Source organism: Myxocyprinus asiaticus, chromosome 32, assembly GCF_019703515.2.
Source record: "Myxocyprinus asiaticus isolate MX2 ecotype Aquarium Trade chromosome 32, UBuf_Myxa_2, whole genome shotgun sequence".
Classification (NCBI taxonomy): domain Eukaryota; kingdom Metazoa; phylum Chordata; class Actinopteri; order Cypriniformes; family Catostomidae; genus Myxocyprinus; species Myxocyprinus asiaticus.
The window spans coordinates 29,182,419-29,204,794 of record NC_059375.1 but is presented as its reverse complement, the minus strand read 5'-3'; the positions used below and the strand labels follow the sequence as shown (position 1 = coordinate 29,204,794).

Genomic DNA, 22,376 nt, shown 5'->3' with positions numbered 1-22,376 from the left:
AGATAGTTATAGTGGAACAGATATGCAATTCTGCCTCTCAGAAATGGTTGCTTCAAAAAGGAAGCACAGGTTTGGCACAACAGAAGGCTGAGTAAATTGTGACCGATATGATGACTTTTCACTGGAATTTCAATTGAATTGCCACACATACAAAACATACTGTTAAATTGTTTATTAGTATCTGATTTTTCTGGAAATACACCATGTACTGTGTGGATGGCACCATGTTTATGGGTAATTCATAGTAAAAAAAAAAAAAAAAAAAAAAGAGTTTTTAAAATGTATGCATACAACAATTATGTGAATTTAATTTAGTTTAATTCCATTGGTAACACTTTATAATAAGGTTGTATTTGTTAACATTAGGTAAATACATTACTTAACATGAACTAACAATTAACAATAATTGTACAGCACTTATGAACCCTATAAAGCCTGACATATGAAATAATAGTCTGATTATGATTGTTATTACTATTATTTTAATGGAGCTGATTTTGAACCTATAGACAACATCTAAAAAAACAAAAAACATTTATTTATTTATTTTAAATAATGAATATTTTTTTTAATGCACCAAACACTGTATTGATGTTTATAAAAAGCATATATATATATATATATATATATATATACACTACTGTTCAAAAGTTTGGGGTCACTTGCCTGAAATGTTTTTCATGATCTTAAAAATCTTTTGATCCGAAGGCGTATGCTTAAATGTTTGAAATTAGTTTTGTAGACAAAAATATAATTGTGCCACCATATTAATTTATTTAATTACAAAACTAAAATTTTATTTAAAAAAAAAAAAGTTTTTGAAATGGATGACTTGGACCAAATAATTAAGAAAAGCAGCCACTAAGTGCCCAACATTGACGGGAACTCCTTCAATACTGTTTAAAAAGCATCCCAGGGTGATACCTCAAGAAGTTGGTTGAGAAAATGCCAAGAGTACATTTCTGCAAAATCTAGGCAAAGTGTGGCCACTTTGAAGATGCTAAAATATAACACAGTTTTGATCTATTTTGGACATTTCCATTTCTATTATTCCGTAGTTGTGATGACTTTACTATTATTCTAAAATGAGAAAAAAATAAAAAATAAAGAATGAGTAAGTGACCCTAAACTTTTGAACAGTAGTGTGTGTGTGTATATATATATATATATATATATATATATATATATATAAATACATATAAATATCAGTTCCCACTTTTAATATATTTCATCAAAATTACAAATTGGCAAGGGTGTTCATCCACTGAACATTGGGACACTTATGACTCAATAAGCTGTGATATGATAATGAGCTCACGCGTAAAAACACAGCTGGTATTAATCAACAACATTGCTGTTTAAATGCCACTGTCGTGCATTTTCGCTGTAGATATTCAAAAGTACAGTGTTATTATGAAAGATAAATGACATCAAAAAATAAAAATATAAAGGAGTGTATTTTTAAGCTTCTAACAACTCTAATATTAAAAAAAATAATGTTTTCCTTTCATGCACATTATGGATGAAAGATAATTAAAACAACATCTTTTTTAAGGCTTTGACTTCATAGTTTTACACTTGTGCTCGTCTTCTAATGACTTGAAAGACTTCAGAAGACATGACAATGTTTCCGTTAAGGGAACACAGTGAGCAACGGTGCTCCCTGGATTTTACGGTGCATTCTGGGAATTTTTTGAGAGAAAACGTTTCAGTGCACTGGAACAATTTTGCGATTGGGTCAGCCCTATAAATGGCCAACGCACTGATCAGTGTTCTGACTACTGAAATGGGAAGCTGTCAATTCTCAATTTAAAATTCCATGGATAACCAGCCTAACCACAAAGACCATGCTGGTCGACCAGCTTAACCAGCTATGTTTTTCTGGTGAACAGCATCGTCGTGCCTGGTTACTCTTTTCAACAAGGACAGCCGATGTTGACAGTAGTTCTGGTTTCCTGTTAGTATTTACTGAAAGCACACATAAAGCCAGCTAGACCCATGCCTGCCCATGCATTAATCTTACAACTCCCTGCATGTTTCTTTACTCTCTGTCAAAAGTGTTTGTGCACATGTTTGCATGCTACTGTACAGCAGTTAAATATGCAGATTAGTTTATGAGACAATGCCTTAGCAATCATCTCTCAAATTCCATATTCTGTTGCATTGGGAATATTTCCATTGTGGTTTATAACATTTAATTTTTCTTACAACCAATGTGAGACAATTAGCTACACAAGATTTTTTTGTTCAGTCAATACTGCCATTGCAACGACTGTGAGCAAAGCCAAAAGATGAGTGTGTATTTTCTCTGTCTATCTTTTCAGAGAGTGCAGAAACCTATCAGAGGCAGATCCTGTCCATCTTCAGCATAGCCATGGGGATCAGCTTGCTGGGAGTGGCTTGCATGGCTCTTTACTGCAAAAACAAGTGAGTCCAAACTATCCTTGCAATATGGAATAGCATTGTTTGAACATAATATGGACAGCTGATTTGCTTTTGGGAAGGGAATCCTAAGAAGTGTCATTGTACTAGGGCTGGGTAAAAATATAGATTTTCTGATGCATCGCAATCTTCATTTGAACGATCTCAATATCAATTCTTAAATCCAAAGATCGATCTTTTACTTTATGCAGCAACCCTCTACAATGAGAGAAATAATTTATATATTTAGCAACTGGCTGGTAAATGTTCAGATTTCACTTACCAGTAATCATGTAATATAGTGGTGGGGTATTCTGCAGCGAGATTCTTTCAATGCATGTTGAGAGTAAAAGTTGTTGTTGTTCCTTGTAATGTGTGTCCAAAGACAAGATCCACGCAATCCATTTGTCATTGAATAATGTCTTATTTAATACCCTTTCTGTTCTCTACAGTCAGTTGTTGATCAAAAACAACAAAACATTAACTTTTCATTCTAATCACGCATAGGACAGATGAGATAAAACCATTTGAGTCTCTTACAGACACTCTTTACAGAAATGCCGGTTTCCTTAAAGCGGCAGTTCTGTTTTTTAGCACGTGTTCAACGAATCAATGTAAATGCACACACTGAGCACTTTATCAGAAACACGATGGTCCTCATAAAGCTCCTGATGTGGTCTTCTGCTGTTGTAGCTCATCCGCCTCAAGGTTCGACATGTTGTGCATTCTGAGATGCTATTCCGCTCACTATAATTGTACAGATTGGTTATCTGAGTTACCTTAGCCTTTCTGTCAGCTCGAACCAGTCTGGCCAATCTCCGTTGACCTCTATCATCAACAAGGTGTTTCTGTCCGCAGAACTGCCACTCACTGGATGTTTTTTTGTTTTTGGCACCATTCTGAGTAAACTTTAGAGACTGTTGTGCATGAAAATCCCAGGATATCAGCAGTTACAGAAATACTCAAAGCAGCCCATCTGGCACCAACTATCATGCCATGGGCAAAGTCACTGAGATCACATTTTCTCCCCATTCTGATGGTTGATATGAACATTAACTGAATCTCCTGACCTGTATATGCATGATTTGTATGCATTGCACTGCTGCCACACGATTTGGCTGATTAGATAATTGCATGAATAAGTGGGTGTACAAGTGTTGCTAATAAAGTGCTCAGTGAGTGTACTTGTAAATAGTAACAATTTTGCAATTAAACAATAAATATGTAACAAATAATAATACATGCAATATAATATCATATTTATTGACTGAATACATGGATTTGTAACATTTTAAAAGTTAAAATGTGACCAAAATAATGAAAAATGAATAAAATATAATTAGTAAAATATATATTTTCGTAATAGTTAGAAGGTCCCCTGTATAATTAATAGCATTAGCTGGGAGAGAAAGTATTTCATATGTAAGCAAAAGGGACATTAAATAATCGATATGGATTATCCATAAGAATCGATATCGAATCAGCATTGAATTGAATTGAGAGCTTGTGAATCGGAATCAAATATTATTTTGAGGTGTAAAATGTATTAGGGTCCATGGACTTTCTTTGTACACATAAAGATTTTAGGTTCAAATTTATGGAGGCTAAAACTACAAAAATAAAACATGAATACTTAAATAAATTATCCTAAGGTGTAATGTTTTTTTTTATTATTATTATTTTATATTATATAACTGAATTTTTGAAAGTCAAAATATTCCACGTATTCTATCAGTTATTATGAAATCATTAATGCATTCATGATTATTCTAAAAAATGAGCAAAAAGCTGCTTTAGAAGTAAAAAAAAAAAAATGGCTTCAGGTGGAATATAGCATGCCAAACTGCAGAACTTCAATTTCCCAGAAGTATTTCATGTCAACTATCCATAAACACTTTTCAGGAGACAAAGGGAGAAGCATCAGGCCCATCTGACTGAAATCCGCAACTTGAGGGACTGTACTGTCAGCGCATCAGGCCTCATGTCTAAACCCAGCCCCAGAACTGCAAATGCCCTCCAGCTTCAAAAGGTGATGTCTCCCAGCTGCCATTGGTTTATGTGTATTAGCACAAATCATGCAAGATGTACACATTTGTGCTGACAGTTCACATAATGATTGCTTGTTTAAGAAAAACCTACATCTCTGCATCCATGCATACAAAATATATATGTACAGTATATGGTTGAAAAATCAAGCCACACACGTGTCGTTATGGAGATTCAAATAAAGTCCCTTGTGCATAAAAGTCACCAGTAAATGAATACAAATGGCCAGCAGATAGCTGGAGGAATGATGCCCTCAATGGCTTTACTGCTTTCCCACCTGCTCCGAAGATCCCTCAAACTGACAGAAATAACACTGCATGCAGCTCAGGGATTAAACACTGCATCCATCTGATGCAGTAGTCAAAGGCAGCCAGTCACCTACAGTAGATGCTGCATAACTACATGAATAGAGTTGCATTATCAAACCTGGAAGATCAGTCTCTCTGTCTGCTGCCACTGAGCGGTTCTCATCTGGCACACATGCACCTCTTATTCCCATGTGCATGTTCCCATGTGTTCAAGAGAATGAGGAACCAAGCTTAATTTACTCCCTGTGGTTTACATTTGCATTTTCTTGGCGGTGCTTTCATACCAAAGTGCTTATATGAAATAAGGATAGAGAGGAATTGCTTATCAATGTCACACTTGCCAGTCCAAGGATGTAAAGCGAGCCTTTAATTGGACCACTTATATAATCGTTACCAAAATCTGCTGAGCTGACAGCAAAAGACTTAAGAAATTATTTAAGAAGAGCCTGGGAGGGGAAAAAAGTTATCCTGTGAAGCTCCAGTCTTTAAGACCCTATGATTGTAGCTTTGTGGTTTTACTTCATGTTGGTTAGCATTAATGCTATCTATATGCTAGTATACTCCTAAAAATTGACATAATTTACTTTTAGCTTATATATGCATTTCAAATGTATAGTCTTTCTCATCTTGCGCTTAATCACTTTGTCCAATCAAATGCTCTGTAGAATGAGAATACACCTCCCCTTAATACCACCTACTTCTGTCTAGCAATTAGCAAGTAGCAAATCGTGTTCGTGGCTGTGATGCAATGTCCTGCCTCAACCTCCTGTTTCAAAAGAAAATAGGTCAACACTAGAAAGAAAACTGTGAAACTTGTGATTTCATGGGGTCTTTAACTTTTGTTCAGATTTGATTTCTGCATGTTTCGCCAAGAGAAAGTTTTTACAATTACAGCGCCAAGTGCTGCTGTTCTGGTTCACTTCCTCTGAGTTTTCTCACCCTGCTGAGGCGATGAAAGGGTGGTCAGAAATCATCCAATTTTCTTGCTGGAAAGAAGAACAATGCTAACAGGTCCCCAAGGAAGAGACAGTGTTAGAAGGACATGCTTTTTCAGCTGTAAGGCCCCAAACTAGTTTAAAGTCAAACCCAATCGTTTTAATGATGTTCCACAGGACAGGGAGAGGGAGGGAGATTTCCACTAACTGGAATAACTGCATTATCGGCTGTCTTTAGAGCTCAGGCGACATTGGTGGGAATAGAACACTTATTGTAGACTGCTCTCTGAGTGCTGGGCTGTTATAAGATAATGCTTTTAATTTTAAGAGTGAATAAAGGATTGAAAAAAATACTTTAGGAATTAATTAATGCAATCTTGTCTGGGATTAATTCCTGACTGCTGTGGAAGAGCTGGGGACGAGTGTGTCTTGTTTAATCTGCATTTCAATGTAAAGTCTAATTAAAGTGGCTTGCCCTCACTGAGGGCCTGTATATCACTGAGTGAACATCTATATACTGACTCTCTTCAGAGTTCATGATCCCTTTATTTAATCTTTGGCACTGCACAAGCAATGTCCTGTACCTGTGTGTGAAAAAAAAAAAAAAAAAAAAAAACAAGCCTAAACTGGCTAGGCTGGACTGTTTGCTTATTTTAGGGTGGTTTTGGCCACTTGTCAGCTGATCAGCCTGGGAGACCAGCTGGTCGACCAGCTAAACAAGCTGAGCACCAGTTTGGCCAAGATGGAAGACCATCTAAACTAGCTTAAACCAGCTAAAAACAGCAAACCAGCTTAGGCTGGTTTAACCCTTTTAAGCTCTAAAGGTGCTTTTAAAGATTTCCTGTTTCAGTGGCATGCCCAAAATGAAAGGCTCTTAAATGATACCAAACAATCGAACCTCTTTATTTATATATTTATTTTATTTTTTTGTAAAGAAAACGTTTCAAAAATTTTTAAAGATATAGATTAGGATAAATTACAAAACTCCGTCTAAGAAACTGCTAAAAAAAAAAAAAAAAAAAAAAAAAAAACTTGAGACAAAAATTAACTTTTTTCTTAAATTATTTATCCTAATGTCCAAAAACGTCTCCAAGTGTCCAAAAGCCTCTCCAAACAAATAAAACATAATTGTGCATAAGAACTAATTACACATGCAACAATGACTAAAGGTATGCTCTCTCTCTCCAAAGCATGCAGGCATGAGTAACGAGATCTCATTCAGTTCCATTCTATGTCATTTTAGCCATCATTGAATCTGTGTCATGTACTTGGCACTATCTGCTGATGGCAATATGTAATTAGAGTGAACGATCCTCTCTGCCCATATTTGGATGACCTCCACCTCTGGTTGCAGCGATCTGAATCCTAATACAAATGGTTTAGCATTCCATGACGCTGGACAGTGTACTACATCATTTCCGACGAAGTCATCTGGTCCAGGAATGCTAACGTTTTTTTAGCCAGATAACACATTATGTGCTGTGTTCACATTGTGCTTGGTGTGGATTATCAAATGATCTATGCAGATTACTTTGTGTGTGGGCTCGTTTTAACCCGAATCCCCTAATGTTATATGATATTTTATGTTCTGTTTATTTTTCATGAAGTTTTAAGCAAAAACACTGCTTATAAACAACACCTGTTTACATGTAACATGCATGTCAAAGACATGTACTTAGCTATTACTCGCTATATTTTGTCTGTGAGTAAAATGAATAGGCTGATTGTATTCTACTCTTTGAGGCTTTCCAACGACATACAGTATGACACATGGCTATTTGATCAGTTTGATATTTGTACCAATTACAACAATATGTGCAGTGCAAATATTTTTATAAATTATCAAAACAGAACACTTCTGATTTGTCTGCAAATTTCAAAGCACTTGTTCAGTTTTGGTCATAATGTCTACATGCATTGTAAAGTACAGCTTATTTTGTGTTGGTCAAGACTGTAGTGTTATGACCAAGTCAGTGCTGTGTCTGTGTGTTTTCTTTCTTCGCAGGTTCAGTTGATGTGATTGGGGCATGGTTTGTGCACACCTGAGCCTTGTTGCGGTGACCGATTTAAACAGTGTGCTTCTGCTAGTTGTGGCCGCTGCTTAAGCAGTCTGCCAGCTCCCCGCTTCAGTTCTGGCTTTTGTTTATTTTGAGCATCCATACACTCTCCGTTACAACACTTCATGTGCATACATTTACATTCACAACTGACTGACACAAATGATTACTGATATTATGATTATGTTACCATTGGTTTCTTTGTGTTAATAAATACTTTTTCTAGTTTACCCATTTGTGTCGCCTTTATGCTGCATCTTGGAGCCAGGTGTAACATATGGGAGCTTGTCAAATTTTCATTAATTTGATTTGGTTCATTTTTCTTTGGGGAGGCGACAGAAGGGTAATTGACTGAAATGTTCGAGTTGCATTAGTCTTCAGTTTGAATAGGTACGTTTCTCGTGGTTCAAAATTATGTGTATTTTCATGTGCTGTATGAAAATACTAATTAGGCTGTAGAATGCTTGGCATTGATCCTTTTTATTTTAGTTTGTTATTTTTGTGCGTCTCCTGGATTAAGTGAACTGCTGTGGTTGTGGTTTTGAACTATTTGTTCAGTTCCACGCCATCTGTATTTGAGTGCTTCAAAGGGCTTGACTCTTGGGAGCACATGGAAGACTAGGGAGGAGTTAGTTAGAGGGGATTACTAATAGATAGGTGGGGAGATTTGAAGAAAAAAAAAAAAACACAAAATTTTGACCGTAAGAGTTACCTTGGCTGAATGTTTTGTATTACGTATATGGGGCAGGCCAAATTAATTTTGTCATGTTCATTTGTTGAAACCTTATTTTTCCCACGACTCTGATCAAACCACTCGGCTGCAACATGAGTGCTACAAATGACTTAATCACTCCAATGTCTTGCAAGAAATAGTCCACAAAACAAACTCCAGCCAATAGGAGGAATGAGTACAAAAAGCATGTAGATTCACCCATAAAGCTGTCCTGAAGTTGTGTTACTCTACAAAATAAACTCCAGCCGCTAGGTGGAACCAGCACAAAAAAAGCACTCAGTTTCCTCGAACAGTCAAGTGAATGTTCAGTGAGCCAGTCCACTTGGCTGCAACGTGAGTACCACAAGATGACTTACTCGCTCCAGTGACTTTATGAAGGACATCGCTTGCTGTGAACATATGAATGTTTTACGGCCATCCTTAGCATCTATTCTCAGTTTGGCCGGGAATATCAATGCAAAAGCGACCTTCCGTTGATCTAACAACCTTCCAGTTTCTTGCATTCCTTGAATCGATCACATTTCTCTCTTGTCGAATTCGTGAAGTCTGGGAACAAGAAAATGCAGTGGTTCTTCCAAGAAAGCCTTCCTCCTTGCCTCACATAACACAAGATCTTTATCGGATAACCTCCAGAATTGATCGGGGCCTGTCTTCCTCCGCGGATCTCTGAGCCGGAACCCTGTGAGCTCGTTTGATTTCCAGCTTATGGCCTGTTATGTGGAGCAGATTCAGAAGGAGCCCATCCAGGAATTTCAACATATCCTGACCCTCTTTGGCCTCAGGAATTCTGACAATATGGACATTATTCTGCCGGCTACAGTTCTCCATGTCCTCCACCTTCTCCCAGACACGCTCCAAATCCACCTTGGTCGCTAGCGGATTAGCAGATAATTCCCTCTCCAATGACTCCAGATAATCAATTAGTTTCTCGACATCCCCCAGTCTTGTAACCACCTCAGAGAACTTCGCCTCCATGGCAGTGATCAATCAACGTATCACAGCAAGATCCTTCAAGTCAGCAACGACCTTTGTCAGCATTGCCGACATGCCCAGTATCTCTCGCCGCATTTCCCACATCTCTCCGACCAAATCAACTCCCTGACTCACGGCCCGCTCGAGGGTGTCAGCTTTAGCACGTAAGTGTCTTTTAATGTCTCCATTTTGAATTCTTTGACATATTGTCCTCCTAGAACAGTTATGGAAGATTCGAGTGTATCGAATCTCACCGGTTTATATAATTAAAAGTGTTAAAACTAGCAAAGTCCTCAGAGCTCACGTTCACACGTCCGATCCTCACATGGCATCAAACCATTGTTTAACAATCTGTTATGGCTGTTTCTGTGTCTAATGGGCTCGTTCATTCTCCTGTAGAGGATAATGTTGGGGTCCCTGATGATGCTGTTATGCAGCCCTGGTTAAAAATTTGGAGAGTTTGTTGCATTTGTCTGTTTCACAGCAGATGGAGTTGACACAGTTAATAGATGATTTTCCATCTTTGTTTGGGGATGTTCCATCGTTTACTCATTTAATAGAGCATGATGTGGACGTGGGTGATGCTCAACCAATACGGCAATGTTTTTATCGCGTTCCTTTTGACAAATGCCAAATGCCAGAAATTGGAGTCAGAGGTTCAGTATATGTTAGAGAACGATATAGCAAAGCCTTCATGTTCTAGCTGGGCCTCGCCGTGCTTACTAGTGAGCAAACCGGATGATACGTACGTAAAATTTATAAAATCACAAAACCTGATGCCTTTCCTCTTCTTAGGATGGAGGATTGCGTGGACCAAGTGGGCACAGCAAGGTATGCTAGCAAATTTGATTTATTGAAAGGTTATTGGCAGGTGCCGTTAACATCTCGTGCCCAGGAAATTACTGCTTTCATAACTCCCTCCAGCTTATACTCTTACTCTGTTATGAGTTTTGGCCTGTGAAACTTTATTTCAACGTTTGGTGGAGGCTGGCTTGACTGAATTTGTCTAAAAGTGATTACGTATGAGCAACTGTTACTTACTTGAGGAAGGAGGTCAGCTAGGGTAGTGTGGACCCTTTGCATGTCAAGGTGCTCGTGATAGAAAGTGTTCCTACTCCCTCAACTAAGAAGGAGCTGATGAGGTTTATTGGAATGGCCCTAATTTTTCATCATTGGTCTGTTCATTAACTAGCATTTTGAAGAGCTCGGTTAAGTTTGAGTGGTCCCCAAGTTGCCAACAAGCATTTGAAAACATGAAATTATTGTTGTCTGCCGCTCCCGTACTAGCAGCGCCACAGATTGGTCAACCGTTTAAAATTCACATTGACGCGAGCCAGGTGGGAGCAGTTCTTCTTCAAACTCACCAGGATGGTGTTGACCATCAAGTCAGCTGTTTTTCACAAAAATCTAACTCTTACCAGTTACATTATTCCGTTATTGAGAAAGAAGCACTTGCATTGATCTGGGACCTTCAACATTATGGCGTTTTTGTGGGGGGAGGGGCTCCAGTTGTCATTTATTCTGACCATAATCTCTTGACATTCCTTCATTCATTGCAGAGTCCAAGTCAACGACTACTGAGATGGGTCCTTTCCTTACAGCCTTATAATTTAATAATCAAACATATTAAAGGGGCTGACAATGTGTTAGCTGATACCTTGTCATGTGTGCCTCCAGTGGAGTGACCGGGTGGGCTTAGATACGTGTGTGGTATAACAGTCCACCTCGTGTTTCCAGTCTTCAATCTGGAATTCATCCAGAATGTGAGTTTCTGTGTGATGTTATGGATAAGGGAAGTATGTGTTGGCCTACTTCTATTATGTTAAAATGTCTATTAGTGTATATAGGTTTTTGTTGGTGGTGGATGGGGTGGGGTCTTTGAGGAGCGGTGTGTTACGAAATAGTCAGAGCTGCGTCTGTGTATTTTCTTTCTTTGCAGGTTCAGTTGATGTGATTGGGGTGTGGTTTGTGCGCACCTGAGCCTTTTTGCAGTGACCAATTCCGCTAGTTGTGACTGCTGCTTAGGCAGTCTGCCAGCTCCCTGCTTCAGTTTTGGCTGTTGTTTATTTTGAGCATCCATACACTCACTGATACAACATTTCACGTTCATACATTTACATTCACGACTGACTGACTGTTTTATTTTTTTTTTATTTTTTTTTATTTTTTGTGTGTTAATAAATACTTTTTCAAGTTTACCCATTTGTGTCGCCTTCCCTTTATGCTGCATCTTGGAGCCAGGTGAAACAGTAGTTATTAATATTTCGATAATTGTTTTACAGCAGGGTGCTTATATTTGTGGGTATGTGTCTGTACAAGTGAGAGGTAGCCAGGCGATATGTTGTAATACAAAGCACAAGAGCAATCACACATAGATGAAAATTTAAATTAGTGGGGTCAGCCACTATTCAGTTCTGTTCCCCTGCCATAATATCTCTTATTTCCTGTTTGTCACTACAGAGCAGAACCCATGGTTCCTCCTCTCAGCAGGCGGCCAGCATAGTGTTCAGCAGCTCTAAAGTCTCCCTACCAAATCCTAATCGCAGTCTCTCCACGGGGAAGCGCTGCAGGTACTTTCCTAGAGCTTCAATTCCATTGCAATCTTCTGACACTCTGTTCCTCTACCCAGAAGTGACAGCAGCTGAAGAAGAAATTGAATCAACTCTCAATATGGCACCATATATTAACATAAAAAATAAGCAGCACTTAAAGGAATTATAATAACTGCAACTGGTAACAACAATGATAATTAGCATTTCTGAATTATAGCCAAATCATTGCAGAATTTTTCCATTATAGTAATTTACAAGCATTAATTGATAGAAAAAAATCTAAAAAAATAGGGCCTGGAATTTGTTATCCAGAATTGCAGTGTCTGAGCAGTGTGTTTATCTGCAGGTTGCTCTGTAAAATAGCTTTTAAATAATCTATGATCATTCTGTTTTCACCTTGGAAGCTTTTTGTTTCTACAGAAGCTGCTCCCTATCATCAAGCCCCTCCCTAAAACAAAAGGTAACCAATTATCGAGCCGTCTCAATGTGGACTCCACCCATCTCTAGAGCAGGCTATCATTTGAGTGGAGGATCTAGGGACTCTATTAATTCCTACAAACATCTCCAAGAGGTGGAGGTGATGCCAGAATCCTTAAGAAGGTGAGTCAAGTCAAGTCATTTTTTACAAAATCCACAATTCCAACAAAATCCACAAAAAAAATTATGTGACAAGTAACAGCTGTTTTGCACAGTGACAGCTATTTTGATCAGATTGTTAAGGGTAAGTAGTATTTATAGTTAAAGGTAAACATTTTATTTTCTGTGCAGCTAACATAATCAAAATCAAAATCCCCAGCCTGATCTCATGAAAATTGTGTGATTGTGCCAGTATATTCGCAAAATTATATTCTTTTTATATTATATGTTTTCTTACACATGTTGCGACAATTCAGAGGGGAAACTTTGTGGCACTAATGCTGCCTTCACTTGCTTTCGGAATTATCCTACTTCCCACTTCTGAAGTGGTAATTATGAGTGCATCGCATTCAAGTGCTTTGTTGTCGGAAAGAACAGGAAACATGGACAACGCCAGGTTGATTCATACATATTGTTTTGATTTTAAAACTAGTCACACCACAATACATATTACTGAGTTAGCTTGCTGACGATAATGGAATTTTGGTCAAATACAAGCTATTTTCAAGGTGTGAAAATGTACAACTTGCATCAAATGATTGCTAATAAACATAAATGAATATGACCATAACGGCAAGAGCTAACAATTAGCTTTATTTAGAAAAAATTAATAAAACCTGTAATTCTCTACAGAAACCATTCATCGTTCATGTGGGAATTATTTACGATAATTCCAATATCACGTGAAGGCAGCATAAAAGTGGGTTATATTTTCCAAAAAGATGAGGTGTTTAATGTTAATGCTCTATCAGGTTTAAATCAACAAATCTGACCTCCCTACCTTAAACCTTAAACTAACCAATAGTGTCGTAAAAAGCAAATGTGAGTTGAAAAACAGATGAGGTTTTGAAGGTTAATGCTCTATCAGGTTTTAAATCAACAAAACCTACCTAATCCACCTTAAACCTAAACCTAACCAATAGTGTCAAAAAAAAAGTAAACATGACATGAAAAATGTAATTGCTAAAGCAACCACATCATTTTGTGTTGCTTCTATGACTCTTCAGGGCTTGTACCTTCGCATCGCAAGTGCAACGCTTTATCATTGAGCTTCCGTGCTATTTGATCACACTTCAACAAGCTTGTAAAAGTAGTTAAAAGGTGTTGGCTTACATGTCATGTACTATTGTAAAATTGTTAAGATGTCATAAAATGGAATTGTGTGATAAACAGAGTGAAAAGAAAGTGTTTATGAACTGATAATCTGCCGTTTTACTTGTGATTTCTGTGAAAGGGAATAAAAGTCAGTGTTGTTGTAGTGCCCTTAGTGTTCATTTCACAGAGAAACTGCTGCAATATGTACAATGAGCCACATAAAAATAAAATAAGAAAGTATGTAGGAGAAAGTATTTTTAACATTGAAAAATTAACAAAAAAAAATCTTTAGAGATAAAGAAAGTCAGAAAATAATAATTATTCTATAGAACTGGTCCAGAGCCAAGTGAGATTTCCAAGAAATATATATTATTGAGTCAAAAAGTAAAATTGGACTTTATTGAATGAGCACATGACATGAATAATGTCCTTCAGGTATGTATGGGCTATACAGTATGTGTAAGTACCACTTACTCTTGAATTTTCAAGAGATGTTCTCATTACCCTGCCAACTTGATCCAGCTTCACAGTGACGTGTAATCTCAGCTCACTGCCAAACTCTCTCTATATGACCTATTTCCATAATTTACATTCTTAAACAGTGCAACTTTGAGCTTGGAGACTCTTTTAAGGGGCTGTGATAACGCATATATGTACTAACACGCTCACAGAAGGTGGTATTTCTTTTTCTCAGTGTGTCAGAAGCAGGGATTTCTATTTTGTTAACTGCTTGGTTAACTCTGCTTTTGTTTAATAAATTAAAGCACAAAAAGTAGGGACACAATATTCAGCTATAGTTATTATTGTTCATGATTAATTAAATATTGATAAGCCTCTCTCAACCTTTCTCAAGCCAGTCTTGGCCGGCTGAGAGAGAGATAAGCTGGGCTGAACTGACCTATTTCCAGACTTAACAGCCTCAAAACAACCAACACCATCCCTGAACCTCTCTCTTGTTGCCATGGAGACACCCTCCAGTCTAATGGAACAAGAAGTGAGGATAGGGGAGGTAGAGAGAGAGAGAGAGAGAGAGAGAGGGAGAGAGATGGGCATGTAGAGCTTGCTGATCCCCTTCACTATGATAGCAGGACTCCCACAGAATGTTGTCAGTTCCATAAAAAACCTCTGCAAAGGCACATGTTTACCTGTCAAATATGAAATGTGGACTGAAACCGTGTGTGCCATTGGTGCAGTTATATTAAGATATGGTTTTGATTTGTTTAGATCTGCCAGATTAACCTGCAGCTAGAATACACTTTTAATAGCCGTGCATTGTGATATGGGGCTCAATTATTTAAGCTCTGTTATTTAAGTCTTTGATGTCAGACAATAACAAGAATTCAGCTGAGAGATGAAGTGGGTGACAAAACATGCCATTTTTATTTGTCTGTAATTCTGAGGCTTTTATATTTTACTTTATACAACAGTTAGTTCCAAGACTGCTGATATTAGTACCACAGCACAAAATAACTGGCCATATTGTGTCTAAAATGTAAGTTATTAGATATTAACTTGCAGTATTGTTTGTAGATTGTTATATAAAAGCAATATCACACTCGCAATCACATGTTCAGATTTGATGTTCTTGCAGTGCTGTATTGAAATGTTAATGGTTAATATATCAGGAGGATAACTGTGCCAAGGAGTTACAGTTAGTGGCACTGCGATATAGTACTTGACATATAAAAGCCTACAGTTTTCCCTATGGTTTTACTTCTGACAAACCTCAGATAACCCACTCAAATCTTTTGGTCACATCACAAGATCTGAGTGCTTTACTCCACTGTACTGTCCTAGCAAAAACTCTCTATCTGTCACTGCAAGGTGTGCAGGGTTTGATAATCAGCTTCTTCCAACAGATCAAAACCAATGGCAAATGAAGTAGTGTGGTCTTTATACACCCGTAGGTCCAGGTGAGGCACATACAGGCTTTGATTACAATGGCTTAAATCTATGATAAGACTGTCACGTGAGGGAGAGAGCTCCGAGTTAACATTTCTACTGCTTATACATACAGCCCATGCTGAGGATTATAAATTATTACACTAAGATCCTAGTGGTAGTCCACTACCTCAAAATTATTTGATCACTGCTGTGATCATTATTTAAATAAAACTATTTTCGCTATGTTCTCCATGGCTGAGCACTTTCTCGTAATGCTCAATACATAAAGAAATTGTAATAATCCGTATGGTGGCTGTAGCAAAATCCCTGTTTTTTGTTTTTAATTTTTTTTATTAATAATGACTTACATTTTGGTCTTTTCATCACACAGAGTGATCATATGGCCTTAGCTTCTTTTACTGTGGTTTTGTGGGGGTTTTTGTCTTTTATGGAGCTTGACAGCCTGGAGTCACTATTCTGAAAGTAATACGTGTTTGTAACTATCACAGGATGAGAAAATAATGACAGAATTAAAATTTTTGGGTGAATTATTCCCTTAAAAGAGTCAAACGCCTTTTTGATAGAGGCCTACTGAAGAGTATGAATGCACATAAGCAGAACAAACCTGAAAAATAGACATTTTAGTGTTTTGAGCCACATACGCAAAATGTATGATGTCAGATTGTATTGCTGATTTGAAATGTATGATTAAAACGTAATTGGTAATACTTTACAATAAGGTTCCATTCATTAAGATTAGTTAATGCATTAGTTATCATGAACTAACAATGAACAATATATATATATATATATTACAGCATTTATTAATCTTTGTTAATGTTAGTAAATAAAAATACAGTTGTTCATTGTTAGTTCATAGTGCATTAACTAATGTTAACATATACAACTTTTGATTTTGAAAATGAATTACTGTATGTTGAAATAAACATTAACCAAAGTATTGTTCATTGTTAGTTCATGTTAACTAAGGTTAACTAATGTTCACAAATTTAACCTTATTGTAAAGTGATACCATGTAATCTTGACATAATGGAATGGAATGTAAGGACTTATTCCCACTCTGTCTCTTTTTGTGATGCTCTAGGTGCCAGTCTCACTCGGAAAGAAATCAGCAAAGCCGTTCAAATTTGAATATGCAAATTGTGGTCTCCGCCCATTCCAGAGGAAAGATGGGCTACACTGACGTTCCATGCACTCGTCTTGACCAGGGAGCAACCTTTCCTCCCCCTTCAATCCGAGCCCACTCTGTACCCATAATCCCCTCTGTTCAGGGACCTGAGTTTGGGGAGGGGCCTGGAGAAGGGGGAGAAAGTAAGCTGCATAATAGAGGTAGGGTTTCTTCCAGCTACAACGTAATCAATCCTGAGACTGAGGTGTCAGTGGCAAATTTCAGCCAATCACTTGCCAGCTCCTCTGTGACAGTGCAGGAGCCACATACACTAACATGCTCTGAGTCCGCACTGATGTCAAGGGGCCAAATCAAACACAAACGCCTTGTTACTTACACAGCAGCCTTGGGATCAGGCATGGGCTCCTGGAGAGCAAAGACTGGCATTTCTATGACTGTAATGGGATCAGGGGTGAAAACCACACAGTACACCACCCGCCTTCTGACTAAGGCTACTGGAGGACAGGGGAGCAATCACGTTCAGTCCACTTTTGGAGCAACATCAGGACAGGAACAGGGTGATGGTTTACAAACTCCATCTGTGGGAGAAGAGAAAGACAGTTCCTTTTCCAGTGGAGTTAGAGGTGTGGCCTGCCTCACATATCCCAAGAGCTGATTGGATAAATGCAAAGATCACTTCGGAAACTTTACCTGTTGGTGCAGATTGAGGAGGGACTTCCCTGTTTGTGCTGACCAACCACCACAAGACTTACTTTTGGAACTATTTTACTCCATTGTGGACTACAGAGAAAACTACAAAGAACATACTTTAAAACACTGAATTACTGACAACACAATGTGAATAGATAATGAGAGAATGATGAATATGGTTGGGATGTTGATTTAAAGAGATATTGATAAAGGATTTATATGCCACTATTTAACAAAAAGCTTCAATTTAGAAACCAAATAGTGTCATCTCAATGTTGTTTCTCTACTTTAAAAAAGAAAAATATAATAGATGTCAAAACTATATGTGTCATATTTTCCATGTATATGACATGCCAAGTGACGAAAATAAAGATGCAAAACATGTTAATGCAGAAGCTTTTTTCCCCCAATATCTCTGCAGTTCTATTCTTTTCAGAATATCAGAGAGTATCTCCCCATACTGATACTGTAGCATACAGTAACACTGATCAATATTGTGCTTTGTGCTTCTCACACCTTCCAGTTTTAGCTAAGAGCTTCGTAAGCATCACAGCCAGGTATTTGCAACTATCACCTAAAGCGATCCAATGAACGTGCTGAATGGAGAGAAACAGTCAGAGTCACCATCTGTCTCCGTGGCAACAGGGATCGGTGGAGTCGGATGTGGCAGCCCTCAATCCAACAAGACCATCAATGGATTTAATCATTTACTTGTTTATCTCCTATGAAAGTAGCTCTTGCTAATTAAGCTCAGACTCATTATTTTGCATCGGCTATTTAGAACCTGCAATAGAGGAGGGAAAAAAAGTTTCCTCAACTAGCTGTTTTTTTGTTTTTTAACCTTCAGGTGAGGGTGTTTTTCCACAGAATTCATCAGCAAAATTTTTAAAGCACAGCGTCATTGAAGTCTCGCATCATATTTACCTTAAACGAAGGCGATGTGGGGAGAGTCGTACCCCTGAAGCTTTATAAATTATTAGGTTAATTTTCTGAGCATAAATACAGAGGTGAAAAGACATATTTTCATTATAACCCAAATGAGAACAAAAAAAAAACAACAACAAAAAAACAACCACTGACTCTCTGTACCAACACTGATTTGTTCCACTTGAGCCCTGAAGAAGCAATGTTGTGGTAGTGTTTTAATAGAGACAAACATATTTGCTTTGTTCTCTCATGCAGCATGTCTCTCCACAGATCTTATGTTAGCCATTGGCTTTAAAACTCATAATGAGTGATCCTTTCATTTTGTGAGAACATTTCACATGTTCATCCAACAGCTTAATATTCAATCTCAAGTAAATCTTTGCTCCTGAGGGAAGGAGCCATGAAAGAACTAATGTTATGTACAGAGAGCTGGAGTATTTTGTCCTATGTGAATATGTTTTAAGAACACAGCAGCCCTGTTCGATTGCATCTGTCTGGGTTTCTGAAGAGCAGACCTACTTATCCTCCATGGTGATATTATTAATAAAGGCAGGATGTTTCTTCAAGCAGATGGCTAGCATTAGAGAGAGCACAACAGCCCAGTGCAACGGGGGCTAGACCAACAGATGCTGGTGGGAAATGTGTGGTGCTGAAGAGAGAGCACAGTGAATGCAGACGAAATGAGGGCAGAGGCAAGAGGTAAAATATATCTGTCACCTGTTTTGAGCTGCAGTATTTTTTAATTTTCTCTTTTCACAGCAGTATATCTTTGGTTTGCTTAGTTAAATTTTTTATTATTATTATTATGTTTGAAGGTGTTGCCTCTTTTTAGAAGAATTCACATTCTCTAGACAGTTAGCTCTGCCCCAGAATAAAACTTCAGTAAAAAAAAAAAATGTTATGATGGTAAAATGTATAATTTTCTGACAAGTGGTAATGAAAACACATTCAGAATCCAAATCACAGCCCAAACCAAAACAAATAAAAAACGCTTTCAGACGGATTTCTAGTTTTTTCATTATTCGATAGATAGATTAATGAATACTGAGAATTCTGTCAGTGGTACGGTAGATAAACAGATTGCTAATTTTAATAGGCTGGTTCTAAAGGATGTGAAAAGGCTTCATGTTTAGTAAAAAACAAAAAAAAAAAAAACATTTTATGTTAGAAATGGGATACTGGAAAATCCATTTTATGCATACTGCAAATTCTCCAGTGGAGACAAAACCAATAAATGAATCAATAAATAGAAAATCCAGTAAAGCCCTAATCTTGGGTGAAATGGTTCACAGAAGTAATTTGAGCGTATCTTGCAAAAAAAAAAAAAAAAGAAAAAAAAAAACTTTTTGTTTTTATTTTTATCAGTCCTTTAGTTCATTTGGCCTATGGTGATAGTTCAATTTCATATGCAAAAATGATAAAATTTGTCCCCAAATTGTCATTGTTTATATTGGTATGGTTGTAACCGGCCATGTAAACCCACGTTTCATTTATATTGTTTAGGTAGTGAAGTGAAACTCTTCATGGTTGAAATTCAGCATTTCCTGGAGGCACTTAATATCTCAAAGGGTTCTTCATAAAGAAGGTTAATGGCAGATAGAACAACAGACTGACTCTGAATTCCTCCCGGGTGAGATGAGTTCACTGATGTGAAGACTCTAAGGCTGACTGCATACAGGGGGAACTTATGAGTTTCTCCCTACAGGTCTGACACTACCTACATCACAGTGGTGGATCAGGTAAAATTACGAATAATTGATCATGAAGCTACAGAGCTGTCGTTCACTAGAAATAAAAAGCAAATTTTAATATTTATTGTTATCAGAATGAGCTTTATTGCCAAGTATGCTTACACATACAGTGCATCCGGAAAGTATTCACAGCGCTTCACTTTTTTCCACATTTTGTTATGTTACAGCCTTATTCCAAAATGGATTAAATTCATTATTTTCCTCAAAATTCTACAAACAATACCCCATAATGACAACGTGAAAGAAGTCCGTTTGAGATCTTTGCAAATTTATTACAAATAAAAAAAATAAATAAAAAAAAAAAGAAAAAAAAAGAAAAATCACATGTACATAAGTATTCACAGCCTTTGCTCAATACTTTGTTGAAGCACCTTTGGCACCAATTATAGCCTCAAGTCTTTTCGAGTATGATGCTACAAGCTTGGCACACCTATTTTTGGGCAGTTTCTCCCATTCTTCTTTGCAGGACCTCTCAAGCTCCATCAGGTTGGATGGGGAGCGTCGGTGCACAGCCATTTTCAGATCTCTCCAGAGATGTTCAATCGGGTTCAAGTCTGGGCTCTGGCTGGGCCACTCAAGGACATTCACAGAGTTTTCCCATAGCCACTCCTTTGTTATCTTGGCTCTGTGCTTAGGGTCGTTGTCCTGTTGGAAGATGAACCTTCGCCCCAGTCTGAGGTCCAGAGCACTCTGGAGCAGGTTTTCATCAAGGATGTCTCTGTACATTGCTGCATTCATCTTTCCCTCGATCCTGACTATTCTCCCAGTTCCTGCCGCTGAAAAACATCCCCACAGCATGATGCTGCCACCATCATGCTTCACTGCAGGGAAGGTATTGGCCAGGTGATGAGCGGTGCCTGGTTTCCTCCAGACATGACCCTTGCCATTCAGGACAAAGAGTTCAATCTTTGTTTCATCAGACCAGAGAAGTTTGATTCTCATGGTCTGAGAGTCCTTCAGGTGCCTTTTGGCAAACTCCAGGTGGGCTGTCATGTGCCTTTTACTGAGGAGTGGCTTCTGTCTGGCCACTCTACCATACAGGCCTGATTGGTGGAGTGCTGCAGAGATGGTTGTTCTTCTGGAAGTTTCTCCTCTCTCCACAGAGAAACGCTGGAGCTCTGTCAGAGTGACCATCGGGTTCTTGGTCACCTCCCTGACTAAGGCCCTTCTCCCCCGATCACTCAGTTTTGCCGGGTGGCCAGCTCTAGGAAGAGTCCTGGTGGTTCCAAACTTCTTCCATTTACGGATGATAGAGGCCACTGTGCTCATTGGGACCTTCAATGCTGCAGAAATTTTTCTGTACCCTTCCCCAGATCTGTGCCTTGATACAATCCTGTCTCGGAGGTCTACAGACAATTCCTTGGACTTCATGGCTTGGTTTGTGCTCTGACATGCACTGTTAACTGTGGGACCTTATATAGACAGGTGTGTGCCTTTCCAAATCATGTCCAATCAACTGAATTTACCACAGGTGGACTCCAATCAAGTTCTAGAAACATCTCAAGGATGATCAGTGGAAGCAGGATGCACCTGAGCTCAATTTTGAGTGTCATGGCAAAGGCTGTGAATACTTATGTGATTTTTTTGTTTTTTGATTTTTTTCATTTTTTGATTTTTAATACATTTGCAAAGATTTCAAACAAACTTCTTTCACATTGTCATTATGGGTATTGTTTGTAGAATTTTGAGGAAAATAAAAAAATGTGTGTGTGTGTGTGTGTGTGTGTGGTAATGTTGGATGGATGAATGGATGTAGGATGCTCTTATTATATAAGACTCATTTCTTATATTATATAGACTAATATCTAATTTGAAATTTTTGTTACTGTTAACAGCTGTCACCCCTCCCCTCTTCGCACGCACTCCAAGAAAGTGAATGTGGAAGACAGGAGAAGAAACTGTGGCTGTCTGAGAGATATCAAATATTCTGTAATACAATCTGGCTACCTAAACCAGTGTTTCCCAACCACTTTGCCCATTAATGTGCCATGAAAGACTGTCAGGTGTGCCATGGAAAATTATAAAATTCCTCAAAATAAATAAACTGTTTTTTTTTCCGGTATTTTAGTGAAGACATAGAGATGACAGAAGAGTTTTAAAGTTGCCAATTCAGTATATTTTCCATTACAAAGTATTTTATGTAACCAGTTTAAATAATTTGTCCATCATAACATTATTGTTCTAACAAACTCTGGTCCGCTGACAAACACAACTTCTCA

The 22,376-nt window shown here is 37.9% G+C and overlaps 1 protein-coding gene across 2 annotated transcripts in view; it reads left to right on the top strand.

The window, feature by feature from the left end:
- Positions 1 to 17,875, top strand: part of nrg3b (neuregulin 3b) — a 268,809-nt gene extending 250,934 nt beyond the window's left edge. For both annotated transcript variants that reach the window (XM_051668095.1, XM_051668094.1), the window contains exons 5-9: positions 2,325 to 2,427; positions 4,324 to 4,450; positions 11,933 to 12,042; positions 12,445 to 12,624; positions 16,745 to 17,875. In XM_051668095.1, coding sequence (XP_051524055.1) covers positions 2,325 to 2,427; positions 4,324 to 4,450; positions 11,933 to 12,042; positions 12,445 to 12,624; positions 16,745 to 17,444 — 1,220 coding nt within the window. In that variant the 3' untranslated portion in view covers positions 17,445 to 17,875. The remainder of the gene's footprint in view (positions 1 to 2,324; positions 2,428 to 4,323; positions 4,451 to 11,932; positions 12,043 to 12,444; positions 12,625 to 16,744) is intronic.
- Positions 17,876 to 22,376: the final 4,501 nt, after the last annotated feature.